The sequence below is a fragment of the Coptis chinensis genome, chromosome 6, assembly GCF_015680905.1.
Source record: "Coptis chinensis isolate HL-2020 chromosome 6, ASM1568090v1, whole genome shotgun sequence".
In the NCBI taxonomy this organism is placed as follows: domain Eukaryota; kingdom Viridiplantae; phylum Streptophyta; class Magnoliopsida; order Ranunculales; family Ranunculaceae; genus Coptis; species Coptis chinensis.
Genome location: NC_141461.1, coordinates 770,211 through 796,829, shown reverse-complemented (window position 1 = coordinate 796,829; position 26,619 = coordinate 770,211). Strand labels below are relative to the sequence as shown.

The 26,619-nt window shown below is 36.3% G+C and overlaps 3 protein-coding genes, 1 long non-coding RNA gene and 3 pseudogenes across 7 annotated transcripts; 6 read left to right on the top strand and 1 right to left on the bottom strand.

The window, feature by feature from the left end:
* The first annotated feature begins 2,598 nt into the window (after nucleotides 1–2,598).
* LOC147490496 (protein PHLOEM UNLOADING MODULATOR-like) lies at nucleotides 2,599–5,786 on the top strand (annotated as a pseudogene). Its single transcript, XR_015199853.1, has 4 exons — nucleotides 2,599–3,001; nucleotides 3,997–4,391; nucleotides 4,856–5,046; nucleotides 5,158–5,786. The product of XR_015199853.1 is annotated as a protein PHLOEM UNLOADING MODULATOR-like (transcript).
* A 1,128-nt stretch (nucleotides 5,787–6,914) lies between these two features.
* On the top strand, nucleotides 6,915–7,349 carry LOC147490495 (egg cell-secreted protein 1.4 pseudogene; annotated as a pseudogene).
* Nucleotides 7,350–8,333: 984 nt separating this feature from the next.
* Nucleotides 8,334–10,109, top strand: LOC147490494 (cellulose synthase A catalytic subunit 2 [UDP-forming]-like; annotated as a pseudogene). The gene is made up of 4 exons (XR_015198267.1): nucleotides 8,334–8,573; nucleotides 9,172–9,649; nucleotides 9,738–9,842; nucleotides 9,990–10,109. The product of XR_015198267.1 is annotated as a cellulose synthase A catalytic subunit 2 [UDP-forming]-like (transcript).
* Nucleotides 10,110–10,408: 299 nt separating this feature from the next.
* On the top strand, nucleotides 10,409–11,144 carry LOC147490493 (cellulose synthase A catalytic subunit 5 [UDP-forming]-like). Its single transcript, XM_086566264.1, has 3 exons — nucleotides 10,409–10,585; nucleotides 10,685–10,951; nucleotides 11,036–11,144. The coding sequence occupies exons 1-3, from the start codon at nucleotides 10,575–10,577 to the stop codon at nucleotides 11,097–11,099; spliced, it is 342 nt and encodes a 113-aa protein (XP_086422390.1). The 5' UTR covers nucleotides 10,409–10,574; the 3' UTR covers nucleotides 11,100–11,144.
* A 214-nt stretch (nucleotides 11,145–11,358) lies between these two features.
* On the top strand, nucleotides 11,359–15,086 carry LOC147490492 (putative cellulose synthase A catalytic subunit 9 [UDP-forming]). Of its 2 annotated transcripts, none has more exons than XM_086566262.1 (8): nucleotides 11,359–11,383; nucleotides 11,626–11,763; nucleotides 12,214–12,339; nucleotides 12,449–12,661; nucleotides 12,754–13,033; nucleotides 13,117–13,313; nucleotides 13,440–13,790; nucleotides 14,116–15,086. In XM_086566262.1, the coding sequence occupies exons 1-8, from the start codon at nucleotides 11,378–11,380 to the stop codon at nucleotides 14,695–14,697; spliced, it is 1,893 nt and encodes a 630-aa protein (XP_086422388.1). In that variant the 5' UTR covers nucleotides 11,359–11,377; the 3' UTR covers nucleotides 14,698–15,086. The 2 variants fall into 2 exon arrangements, with proteins under 2 accessions (XP_086422388.1, XP_086422387.1); XM_086566261.1 differs by having other exon boundaries at nucleotides 11,360–11,383; nucleotides 13,114–13,313.
* Nucleotides 15,087–15,651: 565 nt separating this feature from the next.
* On the bottom strand, nucleotides 15,652–18,622 carry LOC147490491 (COP9 signalosome complex subunit 8-like). Its single transcript, XM_086566655.1, has 5 exons — nucleotides 18,421–18,622; nucleotides 18,275–18,354; nucleotides 17,986–18,167; nucleotides 16,138–16,245; nucleotides 15,652–15,961 (listed from the first exon to the last, which is right to left on the bottom strand). The coding sequence occupies exons 1-5, from the start codon at nucleotides 18,502–18,504 to the stop codon at nucleotides 15,822–15,824; spliced, it is 594 nt and encodes a 197-aa protein (XP_086422781.1). The 5' UTR covers nucleotides 18,505–18,622; the 3' UTR covers nucleotides 15,652–15,821.
* Nucleotides 18,623–24,408: 5,786 nt separating this feature from the next.
* Nucleotides 24,409–25,461, top strand: LOC147490490 (uncharacterized). Its single transcript, XR_015198865.1, has 2 exons — nucleotides 24,409–24,984; nucleotides 25,185–25,461. It is a non-coding gene; the product is annotated as an uncharacterized LOC147490490 (long non-coding RNA).
* The last annotated feature ends 1,158 nt before the right edge of the window (nucleotides 25,462–26,619 follow it).

Genomic DNA, 26,619 nt, shown 5'->3' with positions numbered 1-26,619 from the left:
TTGATTAAATTGTTAGGTGTTTATAATTTAATAGCATGTATCTACTAATTTTTAATTCAAACTCTAGTTGTTAATTAATAATTCAACAGAACACTAGTAAGAATTGAACATATTAGTTCATCTGTCTTGACTTCGAAAGTATGTTAGTTTAGCTGTTGGTACTACGAATTCAGTCTTTTATATGAAAATGACAATATGATATTCTAGAACGAATTTGTTTACATTCTTGAAAGACTGTGGAAGCTCATGTGACTTCCCAGACCTTTCTTTTATTATGTTTTTCTTCGATTTTATTTGATTCACATTCGTTGAGTTTATTTGTCGCTAAATTTGATCATAGAAATTGTATGGTTTGGTGTAAATAACTTAAATGGTAGTCTCATGGTTTAAAGAAGAAGAAGAGAGTGTGATTTGTGAACATAATGGTGGGAGGCAGACATACCGTGTTTTGAGATGCAGTTATGGATTTATCTAATAGCAATTGTTGGGTTAGTCTGTGCATTTTTGTACTTTAACATAGAAAATACATAATGGATCTTTAGCTCAAATGGGAGAGCTCTTGGGAGTTGGAGTGCATCTTCATGCATCCCAGGTGATGGTGGTTCAAATCCACCGGATCCTTTTTCTTTCTTTATCATAGGTTTGTTTATGGTAGTGTGATTGTGTATGGTTGTATGCGTGCATGTGGTTCTGCATTTTGCATGATTATGGGAGTGTGGACTGTGGACTGTGGACCTTTGTGGGTGTTGTGTGGACTGGGTGTGTGTATGTGGTGAATGGTGTGTGTGTGTAGACGTGGTAGTGTGTGTGTGTGTGTGTGTGTGTGGACTGGTGGTGACTGTTGTGTGTGTGGTGGTGGTGGTGGTGTGTGTGTGTGGTGGTGACTGCTGTGTGTGTGTGGTGATGACTGCTGTGTGTGGTGGTGACTGGTGGTGGTGTGTGTCAACTGGTGGTGACTGCTGTGTGTGGTGGTGGTGTGTGTAGTGACTGGTGGTGGTGTGTGTGGACTGGTAGTGACTTGTGTGTGTCAAGTGACTGGTGGTGTGTAATGCTGCTGCTGTTGGGTGTTGCTGCTCTGTTGCTGATGTTACTGCTGGGTGCTGCTGCTGCTGCATTGTTGTTGCTGCTGCTCCAGCTAGGGTAAACTTTTGTATCGTCCTTTATGTATTATAGCCGCATGCAGTAACATGTTTGCTTTCATTTCAGAATGTTTCATTCTCATAGTAATAGTGCTTTCAATTGTTTCAGCTCTCTCGGTAGGATGTAGCATAATGGTGAATGCCTAACTGAAATGCCACAAAGAGTTTTGTTCACTGTGATTTACCAGCACATTGCCCTACATCCCTTTCGTGGCGAGCTGAAGAAGGGTTGGTCACTGTCTTTGATGTACTGACATGAACACACTGACACTACACTCACGCAAGTTGATGTATATACGTCTGTTCATTTTTATTTATTTTGGTATCGTTACTTATATAAAATTGGAAGATGGATGAAAGGATTCTACAAATTGTTTCTAGGAACAATTCTTCTGTAAGTCTGAAGCAAGGCCCATAGTATTCGGTTAATAAAATAAAGATATCGGTGTCCATAGTACAAATATCGGTTTTTGGTGATATCCAAATCGCGATTTATATTTTGGGGATATCAACCCATATATCGATTATATCGTAAATATCAATTATATGATATAAAGTTTCATATCGAAATATATCCCGGAAAAGGATATAGTTATATTGATCGAAAAATATCAATATTGGTGTATAATTTTTGATGATATTGAGATATCGGATATTTCGGGCGATATTTTTGAGCGAACTGAACTCGGATGTTACAAATAAAGTATTAAGGTCCATATAAAAATTTTATTTAATATTTTTATCATTATGATTTTAAATAAAATATAAAATCGCGAATGTATCATAGAATATATCAAATAAAATATTTGTGATATTTAAGGGATATTATGATATTTTGTGTATATAATATTTATTGATATTTTCATTATATATCTATAAATATAAATTGTATCGCTAAATATCCAACAATATTCATGAATATCGATATTTTGGATAAATGATATTTGCATGTGAAACAATGTTAAATATCCAAGATATATATCTAAGGAAATTGAATATCGATAAATACCAATATCCTATATATTTTGTACTATGATTCGTCTATATCTTTTAACTTTGAGAATCATGTCGATTATATATGGTATACTCTCATATATAAGTTTACTCCCTCCCTAGTCCTTCAACTCCACTAATGGTATGCTAAAAATCAATGAAGAAATAATAACTTTAATTTAATTCTTGAGATTTTTCATGCACAATTGAGTTTTAAAACTAAACAAAAAACATTTTCAATATAAAAAACCATGCAAACAAACACTGGTAATACACAAGTTGGTGAAATTAGCCATGATCTGTCAAACAAAAGTTGCATTGGCTGTGTAAAAACCCAAATCCAGTCAATTAATAACCAACATAAATGGTAAGTTCCCTATTAAATGCACGCAAAACACTAGATTTTTCTTACCCAATTTAACCGAGTTTGAAAGTGTCATACTCTAGTTAGTTAGTTAGTTAGTTAGTTACATTCATTGAAAATTACTATTTCCCCTTCACTGATACCTTACTTTGTCAGAGTGTCAGACACCTCCTCATTTCTGAGAAAAACACAAAGAAACAAAAAAAAAAGCCATGAAACCAACACCACCTTGGAACAGTGGTCTTGGTTTAGCAGCAGTTTTATACATCTCAATTGATTATTTAAGACATGTTTCACCTTCTTGGCACCAAACACTACAACCCATTCTATGGATTGTACTTGCTTTAGCTGCTATTGTTCGTGTTCCTTATTATAAACATTGGTCTTCTGAGTTTCGTTCTGCAATACCTTTTATTGCTTCTATGCTCTTTATGCTCTTCACTCTTCTTGTTGAATCTATCGCTGTTTGTTTCACTACTTCTGTTGTTGGCCTCAGCTGGCACAGGTAACAACTCAAAACTTCATCTGTTTTAAATCTTTGTTAAAAAGCCCTTGTGCTGTTATTTTATCATCTGGGAATATTAAATTTTGGATCTTTACTTGCAATTAGCTATGTTTTGTTGTGGGCTTTTTTTTATTTTATAATGATTTGGTTTGTTTACTTTTTTAATCTCTGCTGAATAAGTGGTGTGGGTGGGAACTGATGGATCTAGTTGATTTGCTCAATTGGTATTGTTAGAAATCTGATTGCTATGAATTTTTCACAAGGTAGGTATTATTAAAAATTACTTCATGGATCTTAAGCTGAAAACGGAAGTGGGATATATACTTATTGAAGAACAATGCATCCTAATTTATAAGTATTCATACAGCCATATTATACTGTGGTATTTAAGGGTAATGGTAGGGGGCTAGATAACCTTTCATATCACAAATAAATGAAACAGGAAAGACATGTCATACAACTTGCAATGATCTATATACTACATTGACTAAGGTGAGACGAATCCATACAAGTTCACAAACTGAGTAGAGACTAAAATCATATTTGGTATACTAGTGATGATAAACAGTGCTTAGTACAACGTGAAAAGATTAAGGAGACGTGTTCTGCTATATTTTGAAAGGAAGATCACACTAGAACATTGGAAGCTAAACCTATAAAAGTAAGGACTGGAGAGGATGTGAAATAGACCTCAATCTTGCTTGTAGACTTTGCTTCAATAGGTACATAAGACTTTTATAGTTCGTGTTTTCATAAGATATTCTCTGTGAACAATGAGAGGGCATACTTACATGTAATGATTAAGTTTTTCTCTTGCACCACAGTTATTTTAGCTAGTGGCCTACTGGTCAGGCCTTTGGAGGTTGAGAGCATACTTTATTTTTCCTTTTTCTTTCTGGGAAGCTGAGAGCATACTTCACCTAATTTTGAACTATGTATGTCAAGTAAATATTCGAGTTTTCAAGTTAAATGACTGGACTTTCCTGTTGTGACAGAGAAATACCTACTCTTCCAGACACTGGCCAGTGGTTACTGCTAGCAGCAAATGAGAAACTACCTTCTTTGTTTGTGGAGATACTAAGAGCCCACATTATTGGGCTGCACCATTATTTGATGTTATTTATGATGTTGGCCTTCTCAGTTTTATTTGACTCTGTCAAAGCTCCTGGTCTTGGGCTAGGTGCAAGGTATATGTTCACCATGGCAGTGGGTCGAATACTTCGGACCATAACATTTGTATCTACAATTCTCCCATCGTTCTAACCCTGGTGTGCTTCAGTTCGATTTAGAGTTCCAGAATATCCTCATCCTTGGGCGCAGAAATATCATGTGCCATATGCTTCAGATGCTGGTGCTATTCACCTTCTACTGCAGCGTGATGAAGCTTACGGTTTGTCTTATTTCCAACTAGAGATTGATTATTTCGTGATCTATTTTGATTCTTGTTGATCTCATATGTGTTTCTTAATAAATGAATGCAACAACACTTGTAGTATGTGCTGTACGGATCAGCTAATTGGTGTCTTTATACTTTGATCCTTCAACAGAAACCAATATCATCATAGGATAATGTCAGGCCCCAAACTTATTGGTGACTCTCAAATGTTGCTAAAGTGTTTTAAGAGGTTAATCTGTAAAATGACAAGATAAAATACAATAAAAGGATTAAATAAATAAATGGGGGAAGTCAAAATCTTCTTAATAGTATTGGTGTTAAATTTTAGTGTAAACTGTCTCCTTTTTGAGTGGTGGTTACTAATGTCTTTCTTTGCATTAATAAGCTTTACTCCTGGTTAACATACGTTCTTCTCTAGTATTTAGTGTAACTATCCCCGATTCTTTTTCCTTGCACAGCTGATGTGGGGAACTATCCTAATGAGTACCGACCAAATTGGGGGTCAATGAGCTTCCTAATTGATTTCATACGGCCTACGGAATCTGAAAGTTCATGGCATAGTCTGCTAACTAAATCGGGTGGTGGGTGCAATGATCTTGTATATAGTGGGCACATGTTTGTCGCAGTACTAACAGCTATGGCATGGACGGTATAAGGACATCTTTTTATTTCTATACATTGTGCATAAAAGATAAAAACAAGCTGTTTTTCCTGATATGTACATGGTCTTTACAAGCCTTTCTACAACTAATGGTGGCAGGAAGCCTATGGAGGTTGGACTTCAAGTATGATATGGCTGCTTGTGTTGCACAGTGCCCAGAGAGAGATACGAGAACACCATCATTACAGTGTCGACTGTGTTGTGGCCATATATGTGGGCATACTGTTATGGAGAACATCCAAGTTTCTATGGTCTTCTAAGGACACATCGATGAAGAGAAGACTCATTAAGCTTGAAAAAATTCAAGGCCGGCTAGTCCAAGCTGCAAAAGACTGGGACATGGACCTAAATAAGAGATCTACTGAAAGGGGTTGATTTGGGCAATCAGGATAGCGAAGAATCTAGTCAGAGGACTGTGCTAATTTTTGGCGGCATCACCATCCTTTTCTCCCTCATCATTGTTCTTCTAGCCCTAACATGCACAACGGACGGGTGATTTTCATGGAGTTTTAGAGACCACGATTGTACTTTAGGATAGTGATGACTTTGTTTGTAGGTGTAGTTTTGCACCAATTGTTTTTGACTTGTTTTACATTTTGTCATGTACCACGATGTATCTAGATAGTAAAGTAGACACAAATAGGTGTTGGCGGTGGTGGTTGTTGTTGTTGTTGTTTATGTTGTTATAAAAGGATCAATTTACTAATTCCAACATTTTCTTATTGAAACCTGTTGAAGTACGTACAGGCACCACTTCAATCAAACTGCAATGTATTTAACAAGGGAACATTTCAAATAACTATAATTAAATCATTTACAACTAGGGAGTGTTCATAGCAGTCGTCTGTAAAGTAGATACAGTTCGCCTTGCATCCAGGAAAGTCTGACGAGGACATAGACATGGAAGAATTGTCTCCTAAGAAATGGTTTGGAATTCAATTCCTATTTCCTATTGCCTCAAAGGGGTTGATATCAATCAAAGGAAATGCATATAGAGTATAGACAAGTCCATGGGCTTTACTAAATGAAAATTCAATTGTTTCTCTTAACTGTGGCCTGTAACCAAACTTCATTAAAGCCCAATAGAGTATTGGCCTTTCAAACTGCATCAAGTAACTTCCAAGTTTCAACCATTTTAGCCCAAACTACTAACAAAAATGTGAGCTTTCTGCTTTCATGTGTGTGTTTTTCCAAAATTCACGCTCACAAAATTAAACCCTCAATATGTTGCAATTCGTTCTTAACTTCTTATAGTTGCACCAATGGATTATTTGAGGACTCCTCTTCCCTTTCTGCAAAGTCCAAAAGTCTCAGTAACGCAACAATTTGCCATACAAAACCTTCACATGGAAAACTGAAATGTAGTTACTCCCTGACTACCAAGACAGGACAAATTCTCTTAATTACCTGGCCGGTGGGAATTTATATCATCTAGATCTGACTGAATGCCAAACAATTCTAAATATACCCCATGGCCCATGCTGCAAAATCTTGTTTTCTTTAACAAAAGCCACCTTTAGGAGTAGCAATATAATAAACCCAAAAAAGATTATTATGGTTACTCATTTTAATTTTACTTTAGCAAAATCATATTCTTATTTAGGATTAATTAAGGGAGATAATTAAGCTAGAGGACACGTTATGATTACTGATTAGAGTTAATATGATGCTTTACAAGCATGAACTGTTGAAAGCCTCATGAAATTCCAAAACTACGTAACAGCAACACAAAAATGCAATATTTCTGTCTCTTTACCTTCCCTGAACATCTTCTATATAAAGCAAAAGCTTCCCCACCCATTTCACTCACATAGTCACAGTAGCTCCTCTCCAAGCCAATCTAATTAAACAAGTCAATGGCATTCTCTTCCAAGCAAGTGAATTTCTTCTTTGCAGCAGTGTTACTAACATGGACTATTGTAGTGTCCATGACTGTGCAAGCACGACCATTGGCCTCCGGTTCAACTCTAGCTGCTCGACTAGAACTCGAGGAACAAAACCAGTGTTGGGAATCTTTAATGGAGCTTCGAGCATGCACTGGTGAGGTAGTTCTGTTCTTTCTGAATGGTGAAACATACTTAGGACCAAGTTGCTGTCGAGCCATTCTGGTCATTGAGCACAAATGCTGGGTATGGACTGCCATGCTTAAGTCGCTTGGTTTCACAGACAAGGAAAGCGCTGTACTCCGAGACTATTGCGACTCCACAGACTCTAGTACTCCTCCTCCATCGCCACCATCACCATCGACTGTTGAACCCACTGAAACAGTGTCGGAGTCACCATTACCCTGATTACTTAGTCCAAAATGCATGATTAATTGCACTGTTTAATTTCCTTCTAGTATTATTCCAAGTGTTCTAATTACGTACTTTTGGTTATAGTCCAAATAAAGGTCTTATGAGTCTCATGTTTTTTCTGTCAATGTTAAAGTCTAGCTGTCTGCTAGCTAGGTTTTTGCAGAGTATATTAAGTCCCTAAGTTTTGGTGTATTAATGTAAGTCATGCTGGACCGTTCTACATATATATATAATATTGCTTCCATGGTAAATTTAGTATTTTGAATCATGATTCATGAAATGTGTGGAGTGTGCGCGCAGCTTGCATGGAATACTATTTCCACTGACGATGCAGATTGTTATTATTGTAAGTAAACGTTTTTTCTGTCAACAAAGGCAGCAAGCTTGCCAAACTAATTAAAGGTACTCTCAATCCTAAAACAAAATAATAGTTTGATGTGAATGTTATGAATCGCTAAGCATCACTACATCTATTAATTCTGAACCATGCAATGGCACTGTAACTACTAACAAAGGTGTGCAGTGGTCCATAGACACTAGAAATAAATAATGTCTTCCTGCAATTCTATGCCTTGTATCGTTTTAAAATCTTTTATTGGAGTACATTTTCCTGTTCATCACCAAAATAATTCTCTATACCAATGCGCCATCCACTGATCCACCTACATTTTGATTCCAAACAGAGTGTTCTTCTGTTACATACTTTACATTTGTCCTTTACATTTGTTGCTGTAGCTGTTACATACTTACATAGTTTATAGATTCAACACCACACACCAAAACCGTGGTTCAGTTTAGCATAAAACAAGGGTAAGAAAATGAAAACTCATTAAAACACAACAAAAGAACATTAATTCCGAAATCCCCAATCTACCCTTATCTTGTCCTCTTCTCAATAAAAAAAAAACATTAAGATTTTACTTAGATCTCCGGTGGGGTCACAACAACCTTAAAAAGGGTCCCACCACTCGTGTCACTAGATATTTTTACGGCTGCATGTTACAGAATATTTGTCTCATATCCAGCCCCAAGAATTTTTTTGAAAAACTTTTCATCATCATTTTTTGAACCTTTTTTTTTTGTTTTGGTTTTGGCTTATTGAAGAAGATGTTATAGAGGAGTAAGGTGAAGGTGAAGATGATGGATAGAGGAAGGCTTGTTGCTGGTTCTCATAACAGAAATGAGTTCATTGTCATCAATGCTGATGATATTGGAAGAGTAAGATGATCATATTCTTTTAGGCACCTTTTTTTTTTATCTGATTTGGTTTTTTCTAGTGTTGGTACGTTGAATATATTGTTATGTTGATCTTTCATATTTATTTGTGTTTATTCTGTTGTTGTTAGGATTATAATATGATTTATGTTGAAGCTGCATGCTCATTTTGTGTTTCTGTACATTGAAATTATCATGGCAATTTTTGTTGATTTTTAAGAATGCTCACCTTGCTTATTCATTTGCATATTGGATTTTATTATAGCTTGTTTTTTTTTTCACTTTGTGTAGTTAGTTTTCTGCATAGTATTAGAGTTTAGAAACAAAAATCCCACTGTTCATGCAAAGTTGATGAGTATGTGGGCTCAAGGTGACGTTATGTTATTTCATCATGTACAAACTGTTGTTCGGTCTTTGTTTATTACTTGATCTTGAAACTGGAATAGAAATACCTATTAAGACAAATATTTTATTGCTCTTGTTCTGTTGCTATCATAATGTGTGTTGGATTATAAATACTTCACTTTTAAACTCTTGGTAATTTTGCTTTTAATCTTGATTTTTTGGGTAAAATAGTGGTTATGAATAATTGGTTTTATAGGCGAAGTCTCTGCGAGATTCGAGTGGGGAGAGCTGCAAAATCTGTGGAGATGAGGTTGAGATTACTGCTGAAAGGGAGCCCTTTGTTGCATGCAATGAATGTGGTTTCCCTGTATGCCGAAATTGCTATGAATATGAGAGACGGGAGGGTGATCAGAGTTGTCCTCAATGCAAAACTAGATACAAGCGCATTAAAGGCGAGATTTATCTATCCTTTAACTCTCTACTCAACGGTTTAGTATTTTTATAACACGACGATAATTGTTACAGGCAGTCCCAGGGTTCAAGGTGACGAGGAAGAAGAGGAGGCTGATGATATCGAGTATGAGTTCAATTTTGGCAACATTGGCAGGAATGGCCCACAACAGATTGTTGATGCTACAGTATCTGACCGCCTTAATTCTAGCTTTGGATCCCATGCCGACATGCCTTCAACATCTTATAGTTCCGAAATCCCTCTCCTCACTTATGGTCATGTGGTGAGTTGATCGAATATCATTTGATGCACATTGTGAAAACTGAAAATTCAGAGTATGACTGATTATGCTGTTCATCCTTTTGTTCTAGGATGCTGTGATTTCTCCTGATCGACACGCATTAATTATACCGTCATTAAGTAGATCATGGGAAGCGCTTACATCCTATGCTTGTTTCCTGATTCATATATGTCTTGTGAGTTATTTGTATCTTACAATTCTATATGCGTTAATTCTGTCTTATTACTGTACTTAGTGATGTTAGCTTTGTAGTGCACCCCAGACCATTAGATCCTAAAAAGACTTGGCTGTATATGGTTATGGGAGTGTTGCGTGGAAAGAGAGAATTGAAGAATGGAAGAAGAAACAGAAGCATAAGCTAGAAGATATTAGTTATCAAGGAGGGGATGGTGGCAGTAGCTCTCATAGCGATGAACTCGATGATCCCGATCTTCCAAAGTAAGTGTTCTGCCCTCTTGGATATCTCTACTTGTTAAAATTAAAGCTAATTGGATTTTAAACTGGATATTGTTTCAACTCTTGTATTGATTTGTTCAAAACGCTAACAGTGGAAAATATGTCGACTTTTAAGAGTTTATAGAATTCCAAGTTTATGGATCGAAAATAAATAAATATGTGGTGAGTATATTTATTTGATTGCTACATAGTCAAATAATTTTTATGGTGAACTGTGTCTTCATTTCCTTTATAAAGGTTCAAATTTGTCACCTGATCTAATGTAGCACTTGGTTAACTGTTTTTATTGGTATGGCGTCTTTGAATATGGGTCACAAGACTTTGGCCAGTAAAAATTAGTTCCCTCCACCTAATAATTAATAAGTAATCAAACAATATCATTTTTGCAATTTACAGCCAAACTTAAATTTTTTTGACATGGAAGTTACTATATCGTTACAGGCAGTGAAGCATGATTTACAGGTTATGAAAGTCATTTTGAGATCAATGAATATTTATTTTTATGGCAAACTGTGCTATGAGTGATTTTCTGACAAGCTGTCTGAACTTCAATGTTTTCAGGATGGATGAAGGAAGACAACCACTATCAAGGAAGATACCAATTCCATCCAGCAAAATAAATCCATATAGACTGATAATCCTTCTCCGGATTGTGATTCTTGGCTTCTTTTTCCATTATAGACTTCTCCACCCAGTCCAAGATGCATATGGGTTGTGGCTGACATCAGTTATCTGTGAAATATGGTTTGCTGTCTCATGGATTCTTGATCAGTTCCCTAAATGGTCCCCAATTGAGCGTGAAACTTACCTTGATCGCCTATCTCTAAGGTATTTTAGGACCTCAGATGTTTTACATTATTGACTGCCTTTATGGTTAAGGTTGGCTTATTTCTGAACTTCGCTTGGTTATAGATATGAGAAAGAAGGAAATCCATCTGAATTAGCAGAGATAGACATCTTTGTGAGTACGGGTTGATCCTCTGAAGGAGCCTCCACTTATCACTGCAAATACTGTTTTATCGATCCTTGCTGTGGATTATCCAGTCGACAAGGTAGTGTGCTATGTCTCAGATGATGGTGCTGCTATGCTTACTTTTGAAGCTCTTTCTGAGACGTCTGAATTTGCAAGGAAGTGGGTTCCATTCTGCAAAAAGTTCAATATAGAGCCCCGAGCCCCTGAGTGGTACTTTTCTCAGAAGATTGACTATCTAAAAAAGACAAAGTCCATCCAAACTTTTGAGAGAACGACGTGCAATGAAGGTTTTAATCTTTTGTCCATATTTGGTTTATTTTTTTTTTCTAGTATGTCTGCTTTCAGTTCCCAGACACAGCACACACACACGCACCCTGTTAGAAGAAATTATGTTGTTGGTCTTAGACAAATTAGTTGGATGTGTTGTCTGATCTTATCTTAGTGTTATCTACGTAAACTATGTTTTCCTGATGGTTATGAAACCATTCAAGTTCAAATTAAGTGTTTGATTGCATCATTCCGTTTTCAGAGAGAGTACGAAGGCTTTAAGGTTCGGATAAATAGTTTGGTTGACATGGCAAAGAAGGTTCCCGAGGAGGGTTGGACAATGCAAGATGGAACACCATGGCCTGGGAACAATGTCCGGGATCATCCTGGAATGATACAGGTAATTCGTCATGTATATTATCAGTGTTTCCTACTATTCTTAAAACCTTAGTCCTTGCATCATCCGCTTTATCAATGTTATTTAACGTGCCCGTTTCCCTCTCTATCTTTTATCTTTTGGTAGGAGACTATAGACTAATCGATATAAAAGATGATGCGAGGTAAAGCAAATAACAAACTTTGAAGACTAATTATGTCAAACAAAAAAAGCTTGCATTTGATGGGCAGTGTATTGTGGTCTGTTAAGTAGTATACTAGTTTAGCTGGTGTTTTGTCTATTTATTGTATTTTCTCCCAAGTTTTGTTTGTTTCTCTCTCTCTATGTTTGGAGTTCTCATCATGCAATCTCTTATGGAATGGTAGTTCTACTTGATCAAATCTTTCAGCTAAATTACTCCATTGATCAAATCTTTCAGCTCCCTCTTATCTTTTATGATTGTTGGAACTACAGGTTTTCCTTGGTCAAGATAGCGTCTGTGATGTTGAAGGAAATGAGTTACCTCGTCTGGTGTATGTTTCTCGTGAGAAAAGACCAGGCTTTGATCACCATAAGAAAGCAGGGGCAATGAATGCTCTGGTAAGAATGAGTTTTAATCAGCAAAAACTTTCTGATGTTTGTATTTGCACTTGTTTTTATTATTTATTTCAGCTTTATTTCTACTTACTTCTTTGCCTGGTTGCTCAAGGTGAGAGTCTCAGCAATCATCTCCAATGCTCCATACTTTCTGAATGTGGATTGTGATCACTATGTAAACAACAGTAAGGCACTCAGAGAGGCCATGTGCTTTATGATGGACCCAATTTCAGGGAAGAAGATCTGCTACGTGCAATTCCCTCAAAGGTTTGATGGAATCGATCGTAATGATAGATATTCAAATCGTAACATTGTATTCTTTGATGTACGTAATGCTGCTTGCTTCATCCACATTTTGGTATATTTGTTTTTCTCCTGATCTTGTAGAATGGATAACTTGTTTTTTACTGTACGCAGATCAACATGAAAGGGCTTGATGGCATACAGGGACCTATTTATGTTGGGACAGGTTGTGTTTTCAGAAGGCAAGCTTTGTATGGATTTGATTCCCCCACCAAGAAGAAACCCCCTGCAAAGACCTGCAACTGTTGGCCAAAATGGTGCTGCTGCCTGTGTTGTAGATCTAGAAAGAAGAACAGGAAAATGACACCAAAGAAGGAGAAGAGGAAGAAGCCAAAGTCGAGAGGAGCGTCTAAGCAAATTCATGCTCTGGAAAATATTGACGAGGGAAATGAAGGTAAAAAGTTGCTTCCTATTGGAGGTGTTTCATGAGTTATATTTATTCATATCTTACTAGTTACACTTCTGATTCTACAGCAGAAATAGATGGCGAGAGATCACTTTTGATGCCTGAGATAAAGTATGAGAAAAAGTACGGGCAATCTCCAGTGTTCATAGCATCCACTCTCCTAGAAGATGGTGGAATTCCTCAGGATGTGAATTCAGCTTCACTGCTAAAAGAAGCCATTCATGTTATTAGCTGTGGTTATGAAGATAAAACAGCCTGGGGAAAAGAGGTAAGCTACTCTCCATCTGTCCTGCCATGCCACGTTGGATGGCTCAGATTAGAAAAAGCATTCATTACTAACAAAATAAAGCATGAAGATGTTTAACACTTTGCATTCACATCAAAATTGTTTCAGATTGGCTGGATATATGGGTCTGTTACAGAGGATATTTTGACTGGCTTCAAGATGCACTGCCATGGCTGGCGTTCGGTCTACTGCATACCAAAAAGACCTGCTTTTATAGGTTCAGCTCCCATCAACCTTTCAGACCGGCTACACCAGGTTCTCCGTTGGGCCCTTGGGTCCGTTGAGATTTTCTTGAGCAAGCACTGCCCTATCTGGTACGGCTATGGGTGTGGCTTGAAATGGTTGGAACGGTTGTCATATATAAACTCAGTTGTGTATCCTTGGACTTCCATTCCCTTGATTGCTTACTGTACTTTGCCAGCAGTCTGTCTTCTTACAAATAAGTTTATCATACCTGAGGTACATCCTACTTCACTTGTTTCTTAAATTTAACTTTTTATGTAAGAAAATTGTCACAGTTTTAGACTAATTTGCAGCAGCACCTAAACTTACCTGTGTAAAAACACTAGTTAACCCAAATTTTAATACGAGAATGTGCAATGTTTTGTAAAAATTGAGTCAACTCATTATGATTTGTTTCATGATTCTAAACATTTGGGATAGGAAGCGCACAATCTATCCGTGGGAGACTTCTGCTAAACTAAAGAAATTTGCAGTTTTAAGACTATCTGCCACAGATTTCCATTGGGACTTCTTGTCTCATATTAATGCTCTTTGTATGCAGATAAGCAACCACGCTAGCATTGTCTTTATTGCACTCTTCGTATCCATAGCCTTAACGGGAATTCTTGAGATGCGATGGGGTCGGGTTCAGATGGATGACTGGTGGAGAAATGAGCAATTTTGGGTAATTGGTGGTGTTTCATCGCACTTTTATGCTCTTTGCCAGGGTCTGCTCAAGGTCTTGTTAGGTGTCAATACAAACTTCACTGTGACTTCCAAAGTAGCTGATGATGGTGAATTCTCGGATCTATACTTAATAAAATGGACGTGGTTGTTGGTGCCTCCAATGACATTGTTGATCTTTAACATAATAGGATTGGTGGCTGGCATCGCAAATGCCATCAACACCGGATACGAGTCATGGGGACCGCTATTTGGTCGATTGTTCTTTGCCTTTTGGGTCATTGTCCATCTGAATCCCTTCCTCAGGGGATTAATGGGCAAACAGGATAGGGTACCTAGTATTGTTCTTGTCTGGTCGATTCTCCTCGCCTCAATTGCCTCACTTATGTGGGCTAGGATCAACCCATTCTTGGCCAAAAGTGATATCATCTTAGAGGAATGTGGCTTAGATTGTGACTGACATTCCTGATGGTTTTTAGAATTGAGCTTTATGCTCAAAAGGCTAGCTGGGAAATCCAAAAGAATGATATGTGTGCAATACTCATTGCACAAAATTTTGCTAGATGCAATTATCAGACGAGTTGGGAAGAAAGCTTGGTTGGTGGTTGGTGTATATAGTAAGGGCTGATACATGACCGATAAACGTCTAACAATGTGTTCGTTGATTTATGTTTTGATACACTCAAGTATCTGTGGGTCGAAAAAGGTGTATTTCAGTGGGAGGTCTTGTCTGTAATCCCAACTTTTAAGTTATTGATTAGTCATACATGTCCATGCTAGGAGATAGAAATTATTTTGTTTCTCCAAATAAATAGACTGGATTAAATTAGTGTAGTTCCTCCTGTGCAATTAGCCCCGGCAATGAAATTTCACATTTTATACGAATTGGGCCGAGTGAGATTCAGTGATCCATGAAAGCTATATATATCTCTTGAACTTTTTACCGAACTCCAACATCTATCTAGTTTTGTTCTTAGCTGCATGCCTGTATCATCACATGGATAGAGTTTCTCCAGCAGATGTTTCTGCTACTAAGCAGGGGTGAACATTTGGAATTCCCAGTGTAATAACATCAAAAAATAGTTATAACAGCTGAGGAGAAGAAAATTTTGGATAAATACAACATGGGACGAATAAAAAAACAATGCATCATTTTAGATATGCACCAACCATTGGAATTTTGGAACCATGACATGGAAAACATTGCGGAAAGATAATATGTTCCACAACCCCCCAATGTTTTTCCATTACCTGTCACAAGTCATATGATACATGCATGGACTGTAAAAAGTTAAATTGCAATCATCGGACTCTCAACAACAAATCAATGTCATTCTGAGCATCTCAGTCCATTGTGCATTAGTTGAACAGTTCAATAGACCAAATTTGGTAAATAAAAGCCATCACGCAGGAAGAATCAAATGGTATGAAATCTTACTACGTCACTCTATAATCCAAACCATGTATTTATAAAGTTGGGTACAGATATCACAGTTTTGCTCAAATCTAAACTTTTTTCACTCACATCTTTACACCAAAATCGGCCTAAACAGCCCCATACTACTAGAACTCCATGAGTTGAGATCAATGCTCAAGGTGAAACACATATTCAGTCAAGCGCTGCAGTTTACTAGGATCTAGTTTCTGTTCAGTCACAATAGGCTGCTTCTTCACAGTCAGCATTCTGGAAACAGAATCCACAGTCCAACCTCGCTGTAGTGCATCTGCATAAGAAACTCTTTATCAGCTCGAGTTACCAAAATGTCAAAAGCATGAGATCATATATGCATGGAAACCAATTAGTTAAACTATCAAATACTGGACCATGCTTTACATCAGTTGTGTACTGATGCCTGGTGTAGCTGGAAAAAGAGAGAGAATGTGGGTTAAGTATAATTACAGTTGCTGGCATCTTCTTCATTCATTCCAAGAAATAGAGCAGTGTCCCCGACGCTTATGGTTGAATAGCCAGACAATAGTAACTGGAACATCTTCTTGGTATACAGCTCTGTAAAATGTAATGACATACAATATGGAGTAATGAGATGAATGCAGCTTATGTAGAACATCAAATGTGAAAATACAACTTGATAGTTGAAAAAATTGTTGGCAGTAGTCAGCCTTTATCAAGCAAGGCCTGAAAGATTTTGAAACAATGACAGATGATTCAAAGGGGATTAAAACGAATGGTGTTTGTTCTTTGAACTATTCACCTCGCCTGGTGCCATTAGTTCTTAGTAGTACATAATGTCCACCAAAATGCTGCCTTACTAAGAATAAGTACTCGAGCACAGCAGAATAAGCAACATAACCAAACTAGCACATTAAACCACCAAACAAGACTACAAACCCCTCGTATCAGTGTCTATTAATCAATCCCAATAATTCTGAAACAGTTTCTTCTGTTTGGGCTGCAAAATGGGTGAGAATGTGAGAACAATGTCTCAAGACACAGAGAAGTGAAAAAAGTACGTTTATATGATGCGGAAACAGAAAAAAGAGAGCAGATAAGTAGGTTAAGGAAGCATGAAAAAGGAGACAAATGCATGAGATAAGACTCCAAACTTCAAAAACTAAGTTTGGTTGGTTCAATCTAGTCGTGAATGGAATAACAGTCTTGACGATATTTGATTGAATGCTACAAACCAATAATAATGAGTCATTAGTCGAACGCACCAATTTGACAAAGGTAGTTCAGGATATTTTCATGTCCAGTTTGCCCTTTCACAGGTTTTTTTCAAATATGACTTCTAATAGAACTTGTACATAACAATCATATAATAGAAAGAATGGAAAACCAAAAGATTAAAGAATTTAGTCAATGATATATCTGGTGGGGCGAAACAAAACTCCTCGACCATAATCCAATAGCTACAACAATTGGATGAAAAGACCTTTTACTCTCTTTGATAAAGAGAGATGTCAGGTATTTGTCAACTCTATAGTCTAAACCTCTATACCGAATCATGACAGGTGGTGAATCATAAATATGCTGTCAAAGGCATACCTTGCCTTATGTTATATTATGTTTTTTTTTCCTTGAAATGTTAAATCCCACTTCAAAAATGAGAAAAAAAAAACATGAAATCTAATTATTACAGTAAGACTTAATGAAATCACTATATGCTATGTTGTTTTTCCGAGTTTAAAAAACATAGGAACCGCTTAAAAACCATTGTAGCATGAGTGCCTAGGCATTTGTGGGCAGTTCACCGCCTTTCAATGGTGTATTGTATGTGTGTGTGCCCAATTCTATTCCTAGGTGTCACTGATACACAACAGTAATTAATAAAAGTAATCAAGTGAGCGGAGCAAACCATCTGGGCAGAAGGGGGGGTTATGCAGACAAAAACTAAGTTGGTTGGTTTCTGTCTGTCTGTCCTCACCTATCTCTCTCCCTCTCCCTCCTTTCCTCTTCCTCTCCCTCTCTCTTCTCCGCTCACCCCCACTGCTTAGCAGTATACTAGTTAATCAAGTGAGTGAAGCGAACCATCTGGGCAGAAGGGGGGGTTATGCGGACAAAAACTAAGTTGGTTGGTTTCTGTCTGTCTGTCCTCACCTATCTCTCTCCCTCTCCCTCTCCCTCTCCCTCCTTCCCTCTTCCTCTTCCTCTCAACCAAACCCTAACTCTCTCTCTCTCCCCACCCATTAACCCATCTCTCCCTCTCTTCTCCAACCTCCGCTCACGCCCCACTGCTTAGCAGTTATCTAGTATAATTTACACTAAGACAAACAAACAAACACTTGCCTGAGAATGCAGTGACTAAACCTTTAACCTCCGAAGTCCAATTAAAGCCGCGAATGGCCTCATGAACCCCAGCATAGTTCCTAACCCATAGCTCCTGTCCTATTTTCCAAGCAGCTGCCACTTCAGGTTGATTATCCTTCACCACTGGTGGTATTGTCTTCCACAGAAAACGAGCACTATTACTGCAAAAATATATAAACATTCAAATCTCATCCTAAACCCTAAACCCTAAACCCTAAACCCTATATCACAAAAATCAAATAAATAAACAGTACAATAGTAAACTTACACATCATTAACATAAATATGGCCTAGAATATGAATAGTGTAAGGCCACTCATCTTGAAACTCAACTCCCTGTGCAGAAACCTGAAACACAAGTATTAGTGTTACAATATATAGAACAAAACCTTGGAAAGTGAAAAAGATTATTACTTTAAGCATGAGTTCATCGCAGATATCGGCAATGTTTTGGTATGCTTTTGATTCCAATGCAGATTTGAGAGGTGTGAAATCCATGGTGATGTTTTGTCTCAAATTCAAGGCTTTGTTTTTTCTCTGGGGACAAAAAGGGAGTGAAGAAGAGGTGGAGGTGGTTAATGGGCTGGGCTGGGAAAAACCCGAATTTAAAACATGATAATATGGAGTTTAACTTGGGTTTTAACCGAATTCATATCTTGGACCCATTTATACAAAATATCGGAAATTAGTATACTGCATAGCAGTAGGCATGAGCGGAGAGGGTGTGGATAGGGAGAGCCGGAGAGGGACTAAGGCTAAGTCCACTGGTGCGGCAAAACACCAAATATTACAGAAATTTAGATCTAGTGGTGCGTCAAAACGCTAATCCGCCAACGCTATCGGCATAAGTTTACTTATATATAGCGCCAGTTTTAACAAGATAGCGTCAAGTCTACACCGCCAGTATGAGTGGCTGGTAGAATAAATCTAAGACATACGCCACACTGTGTTGCGTATGGCTTGAATTTATTTTTTTAATTTTTTTTCCCATACGCCTTTGATAATTGCGGCTGGATAGTCTAAAAAAAACCTCTTTTTTTATTTATTTTTTCTCACACGACTGTGAAAATGGCGGCTGGAGAGTCCCAAAAAAAAAAAAAAAAAATCCTATACGCCGTACATTAGCGGTTTTGAAAATAACTATTGGCTTGGGAAACACTAACCCGCTAACTGTATACACTATGCTATTGTGGTTTGGCGGGATGGAGCACTAGCCTAAGAGGAGAGATGAGAAATGAAGACAGACAGAAACCAACCAATTGACATTTTGTCCACATACCCTCCCCTTCGGTCTATAACGTTCTCTCCGCTCACTTGACTAGCTAACCGACTATTTAAAGAGGATTTGTTTGTTACATTGCAGCTACAAGAGCGAAGGAGGCATTGATTTTACTCTCAGATAAATGTGAAATGGCCAAAATTTAGATCAAGGGATTAGATTCATTGGTTGAAAGCAAACATTTATGGGGCTTTTGGTGGATTTGGTACCATTGTTTCATGCGAGCGTTCAGGAGAATATGGATTTGTTCAGTTCTCTGAGGAGAAAGCTGCACTACAGGCTATCCATGCTATGTCTGGGGTGTTTTTTAATGATGAACCAATAACTATTGTCCCATATATTAGCAAGTAGATTACAAATTCTTCCTACTCTTTATGTAAAGTTTAAGCCAGAAGATACTTCTCCCTCGTATGTTTGGAAAGTTTTTGAGGCGTATGGTACCGTAGCAGCTGTACAGTTTGTGAGGCACGACAATGAATGCGCCACTGGTACTTGTTATGTTAAGTTCAAGAGAGAAGATGCTGCTGCTTTTGCACTTCAGGAACTGAATAAATTTTGTTATGAAGGTCAGCAGTGGTATGCTGAGTGGTCTGAGAGGACGTCCAATTCTGAACAAGAAAGAAAGACGCCGTATATCTCGGAGAGTCCCCTTATGCCAAATAAGATTGTCCCCTGCTTCAGGATATGAATCTGTTGGAATTTACTGAGTGTGCAGCTTAACACTCAGTCGTTGGATTATAGACTGTTTGGATTTAGCTGTGGACGCTTTGTTTCTGTTCTGTGAAGTGTGAACAATAAATAATGTACTGGCATCATCAGAAGAAGAAGAAATTCAAGTTAACAATGCTGCTGCACCAGGGGAAGCATTAATCAATGCAACTGGTTATATTCATAATTTTGATCCTTCGGTAACAGAAGAACAACTTTTCCATCTTTTCAGTTATTATGGTGAACTTATATCCATTGAGATGCACAGATGTTCTGCTTGTGTGTGTGTTATGTCAATTACAATAGATTAGAAGATGGTATGTTGTCCAATCTGCCTGTTTATTTTACAAGTTAGTTTGCCTACAGGTTTTCAATTATGCTCTTCTTCTTTCTTTCTTTTGGAGAATCTGAATTTATTTTTGCACTTCTATGATTTGTAATTGTTTTCTGATCGTCAGAATATGCTATTGTCATTGTATTTGTATGGTACTATAATGGTAGATATAGTATTTTTTTAAGGATGGACATGATCGGCTTTTTTCTTAGTTTAGATTATTTATACTAGTACGGGTTTTCTGAAAAGTTATATGTCCAAATACATATTTGTTATTTTGTGTTATTTTGAATTCAAGATGATCTTGTTGTATATATTTTGGCTTGAATCTCATCATATAAGATGTACATTGCAGCTACAATTAATGATGTTTTGGCAAACTTTCAAGTGTATTGTTGTTGATCATTTTCTTTTGAGTTCAGATGTTAGTGTAATAGGAAGGCCAGATCTTATACAGTATTTGATCATAATGTAGTCATTCAATATAACTGAACTGAGCTACATTTTTTCTATATTAAGAAAATTCAGAAATTTTATAGCCTAACCAAACTGAAGGATATATTATTGTATAAAATCGGGATATGCATGGATCCGCACTAAAGTAAGCCAGAGCAAGAGATAAATCCTCCATGCAGTCCAGCATGTAGATCCTAATTACCAGTCCAACGTTTACGCAATGCTGGAATTGTTTCCTCACGTAGAAATATTTATCTAGGGAGTTTTTGGGAAGTAGCTGATGTACAATTTTTGCTGGACGTTTTTTTTTTTTTTTTTGATGAGATTGCTGGATGTTTATGACGAGCTTAGTGGTATTTGTAATGTTACTTCTAAGGCACAAGCTGCTGCTGCTGCGGTTGAGGAACTTGATATGATGGACATTGGTATTGGAGGTGTCTGCTGGTCTGTTGTGTGGCTTGAGAACAGGTCTGAGGTAAATTGCTGAGCTGATGTTTACTGTTTAAGTATATACAAAGAAGAAAGAGGCCAGAGAATCTTCTGTGATATTTAGGAGTCTAGTAGTTAAGATGACAAATTTGTGGTCGACTTGTATTGATAGGTGTCCATACCTTTTGGCAAGGCAAGCAAGCTGCTGATGATTCATCTAAAATGTGTGCAAATGCTGATAAGCATATTTCGTATACCATCATCCCTTCTCTCGACTCTAAAAGCATGAAGCTGTTACTAATGAAAATTATTTGAAAATTAGTAAGGGCAATAGTACTTTATTCACTTTATGTAATAACTTATTATACAGTCGACTCATTGAGTCAACTCAATTACAAATTGAAGATGACGAGTCGACTCACTCAAGTATAAATTGAAGATGCTGAATCGACTCACTAAGTCAACCCAATTATGTAGTTGTTACAATTTTGGGTTATTTAGCTTTAGGTACTTCTAATAATTAGGTTATTTGTATTGTGTCTAGACTATGCAAAGGTACTTACAGTAAAATCGACTCGGCAGTTAAATTGTTGAGTACTCGCCGAGTAATCGATGAGTACTCACTACTTGTTGCTTAACCAACTGACTAACAATTTAATCTTTGATCATGATCGGGTTTGAAAACTCTCTGTGCTTGGCCGATTAGCTGATTTACACATGCTAATTAACCGAGTAATTGTGATCACTATTTCACTATTAAACATCAAATTAAACATTTCGCTGAATCGATCAACCCTCGATTATTTAAAAATTATTTAAAGTTCTAACTTTAATCATATTTATTTTAGTTAATTGAGTGTTTTGTTCTAAAAAGAAAAATAAATCTCTTCGTTCCTCGGTTTGTTTTTTCAATCAAAGAAAGAAGTATATGAAAGTTATAACTCCTACTACTCTCGCAAAGTCGGTTTTAACATTGGGAAAGATATGAAAGTTATAACTCTTACTACTCTCGCAAAGTGGGTCTTAATCTAGAGAGGTTCTAAGAGATTTTTTTTCTTTTTCTTTTTTAAACAAATATAAAATGTTTATTATTATTTTTTCTAAAACAAACCCCATTCTCTTAAAGAAGACAGTGTTTACAAAAAGAAAGAGAGTGAGATTGTGCCACAAACATAATCTTTCCTTCTTCTTCTTCTTCTCTTTTTTATTTTTTTTATTTTTTTATTTATTTTTTATTTTATTTATTTTTTTATTTATTTTTGAGGTTTTGTAACACAGTTACTATTTATCTTATTAGATGAATACAAGTATGCGAACCATGTTGCACATATTTTTTTTTCAAGTCTTTAAACCCATCTCTCAGACATCTATCATCTATTAGAGAGGTAGTTTGGCTCTTTAAATTCTAATTCTAATTAGAAAAAGCAATATAAAAATGTTAGGAAGGGCTACTAAATTATATTATTATATTATTTTAGTGACGTGAGGGAGGTTCTTCTAAATTGTAAGATATAGGAAATATTAATAAAAAAAGACTCACTAATATCTTTACTTTTAAGAAATATTAATAAAAAAGACTCACTAATATATTGCAAAAAAGAAAAATCAAAATTACCTGCCACAGTTTGGTATCTCTGTAATCTTTGTTGGCTGGTAGGTGTGTATTCACAACACACAGTTTTGACGTCCAACATTGAAGTACAGTAACTAAAGCAACGTTTTCCTGACAAAACCAATACACACAAAACATTTATCTCTAGACATGATACGTGTATGTTTGTAGTGTTGCTCCATTACAATGAATAATTGGACAACAAAATATGCACTAACTCAGTTAGTATATAGAGGCTAGTTGCCTACTACAAGAGAAGAAGAAAAAGAAAAAGGGACCAATAGTTCATGATTTTCATAACCTCAACTAAATCAAAAGGTACTCAATTTGATGTATCTCATTTTCTATGAATGACTTTTTCAACTCCCACGATCCTAAAATCGGTTTATGATGGAATACATAATCTTGAAATACATAGTAACGGCTATAAGATAGGTTTAATGTTTATCAGGGGTTGGAACAAGATCTTATTAGTATGAACTTCCCATTCAACAATTCATATGGTTCATAGTTACAATACAGTGAACACTAGTGATATTATACAGTACTAACACAGTTGGGTTAACACCACTTACCTTATTCAAATGTTCTTTACCCACAATCTTGTTCGACTCTAGTAAGGTATCAACTGCAGCTTTGATAAGTGTCGTGAAATCAACCTACAACAACAAAAAAATGTTAAACAAACTGTATCGAAATATCATAATTAAATTCATTTAAAGGTACGGTACCTTATACTCATGCACAAGTGGGAACTTTCCGCTGCAAAAAAAGGTGGCACACCCTTGAGCTTGATCGGACTAGAAAATGTACAATTCAAGTAGTAAGTCAAACAAAACCAATATGAAGCTTAGAATCAATGTCAGATTGCTTCCACTACTGTAGGCATGTAGTGTATGTACATATGTGCAAAAAAGTTAGTATAATGTATGAAGTTATCGAAATGTGATCTTGGTGTTGACCATTGCATCAGTATAGGAGTCGCCACTCAAAACAAAATATTTGGAGTTCTTCTTGCCGAAGTGTGTTGACAAAGACTCCAAATAATTCGTTTAGGCAACTTGGGATATCGAAGTGCTGAAAATTGAACTCCTGATCTTTAAATAAAAAGTTGATGAGAAAAACAAAACTTAAATGAATACCGGATACAATCAACACACCCACAACGAAAGCGCAAAGAAGATTGATAATAACAAATAGATTGATAGGGGATTACCTTTTTTAAGCAGAGATAAAATGTTTTTTGTTTTTTGTTTTTTTTTCCCAAAAAAACCATTACCACAAGAATAATATATATATATATATATATATATATATATATATATATATATATATATATATATATATATATATATATATATATATATATATATATATATATATATATATAAGAATAATATATATATATATATATATATACAGCCCCGCTCTTAAGCGGATGTACTTAAACGGACTTTATCTAAATATTGAAATCTCGCGAAATAAAATCTACGGTCTCTCAAAACCCAAAATCTCTCTCTCGGTCTTTCTCTCTTTTATTATCTCTCCCATCTCTTTCGTTAGAACACTCCTCTCCCTCCTAGCACTCTCTTATAGCAAGTCCTAAACAAAAAGAGAGAGGCACAACACAAGTTTTGTCGTTACTGAAATTCTTTAAACTGATTCTCTCTTTCTTTCATCACATTTGAATGAAGAAAAATCATGATCTATTAGTTTTTTTTCATTAAAGATATTTTTTTAAGCCTGACATATTTATCATCCTGTTATATTAACTTGTTTGCACTGTGTTTCATGACCTACTTGAGGCTTGAGCATCGGCAATTTGAAAGAAAATGGATATGGAGATGGGGTTCCCTACTTCCCTTATGCCCTCCTCATAATGGTTCCTGAGTCCTGACATCAAACTTTGATACCATTTCAATTTTCAAGTGATCATTGATTACGAACTTTACTCTGAAGGAGGCCCAACTCTCAGTTAGGAAAATTATTACCTGTCAGAGGCAACCAGTTTTTTTTATATCTATCTTTAACAGTGTTTATTATTTGGCATTTGTAGTTTTCTGCACAAGTGAACACCTACAAGCATTTCAGTTGTTTGGTTAGGAGGTAGAGCAGAAAAGCAAGATATGTTTTGTCTGACATGTTTGAAGTTCTTGCCAGGTAATCTGAATCTTTTATCACAATCGTCACATTTTGGATTTCTTTTTTTAATTTCCATAACATATCCAACATTTTTTAATTTCCATTAACATCTCCAGTATCCGAGCCAGGTAAATTTCGTAGGTCATCATATGTTATAAATGTTAAGCGAGCAGAGGTGCTTCAGTTCCCTTTTTATCTTTTGCCTTCTGTTTTGCTAGTAGTCCAAGGTCTGTCATATATCACGAACTTCTGGTCTGCAAGGGTGTCAGAAGCTACAACTATTGAAGGTGGAAGTGGCCTCGGATTCTATGAGGGCTGTTAACATCTTGAAGAAACAAGAAAGGGAATTAAGGGATTGCAGACTGCTCATACGTTACATACTGCTGTTAACATTTCTTTATTTTTTGTAATCCAATGTATTTACTACGAACATTTCAACCACTTTATACTTTATACGTTACATACTTGATGAATTTAAATAATAGTCTGGCGCTGTCGGCTACTTAATACTCATATTGCTTTGTGCCTTTGTTGCTTCTATGAACTATCTTGTCCAGGCTACTTTAATTCTGGTTTCAAAAAGTCCGAGTCTCTGAACTGTTGACCTGTTGTTGACGAGTGAATTGTAGATTTGTTCAGCACTTCAGCTAGGAAGAAGGCTTCTTATATCTATTATCAACCAGTTACTTAAGCCAATGTATGGTTTTGCTTGGTTCACATATTGAATTCCATCTGAATTACAAATTTCACATACTAGACAATGAAATTTGGATAGAGCAGCTATTTTCTGATACATCAAACTCGGCTTCCAAACTGAAACATTGTATTTCTTCCTTGTAGGTATAAGCACCATCTTTTCAAATTCTAAGAAGCTATTGGTGTTTGTAATACCAGAAAAATTAAGCCATGAAACTTAGAAGCTATTATTCTAGAAATCATGCAAATCATTGAAACAAAGCTCCATGTAGATAGAGCACAGGATACAGAACAAATATTTTTCCCAACTTTACCAAAAAAACACTTACAATCACTAGACTAATCACTACCTCCAAATCCAAAAACTTTACAAGTTGTTAACTGAATTGACCCTACAATCTACAGCTGACAAAAATTTGCACATCCATACAAAGGACTACAGGTAGAGGATGACTAGGGATGAAGCCCTGTCGGCCTCTGACACCTCAGGTCCTTGTTTGAGCTGCTGTGAAGATCCATGGGAATTAATGTTGTTGGAAATGAGTATCCGGAGTTCTTTGAGAAACACTAAAAGGTGGTGTATGTGGTGGTGGTGATGCAGTTTGAATCGATTGAGTTGGCTGAACCATATATTGGCTAAGAGCAGCAGAATAAGCCTGACTAGATAGAGCTCCTCTCATTCGACTAGCAGGCTGAACCATATATATATATATATATATATATGTTTTTTTTATTTATTTTTTATTTTTTATTTTTATGATTTTTCATTTTGAGGTTTTGTAACACCATTACTATACATCTCATTAGATAAATACAAATATGTAAACCGTGCTACACATATAGATATATTTTTCAAGTCTTTAAACCCGTCTCTCAGACATCTATCATCTATTAGAGATGTAGTTTGGTTCTTTAAATTCTAATTCTAATTAGAAAAGACAATATAAAAATGTTAGG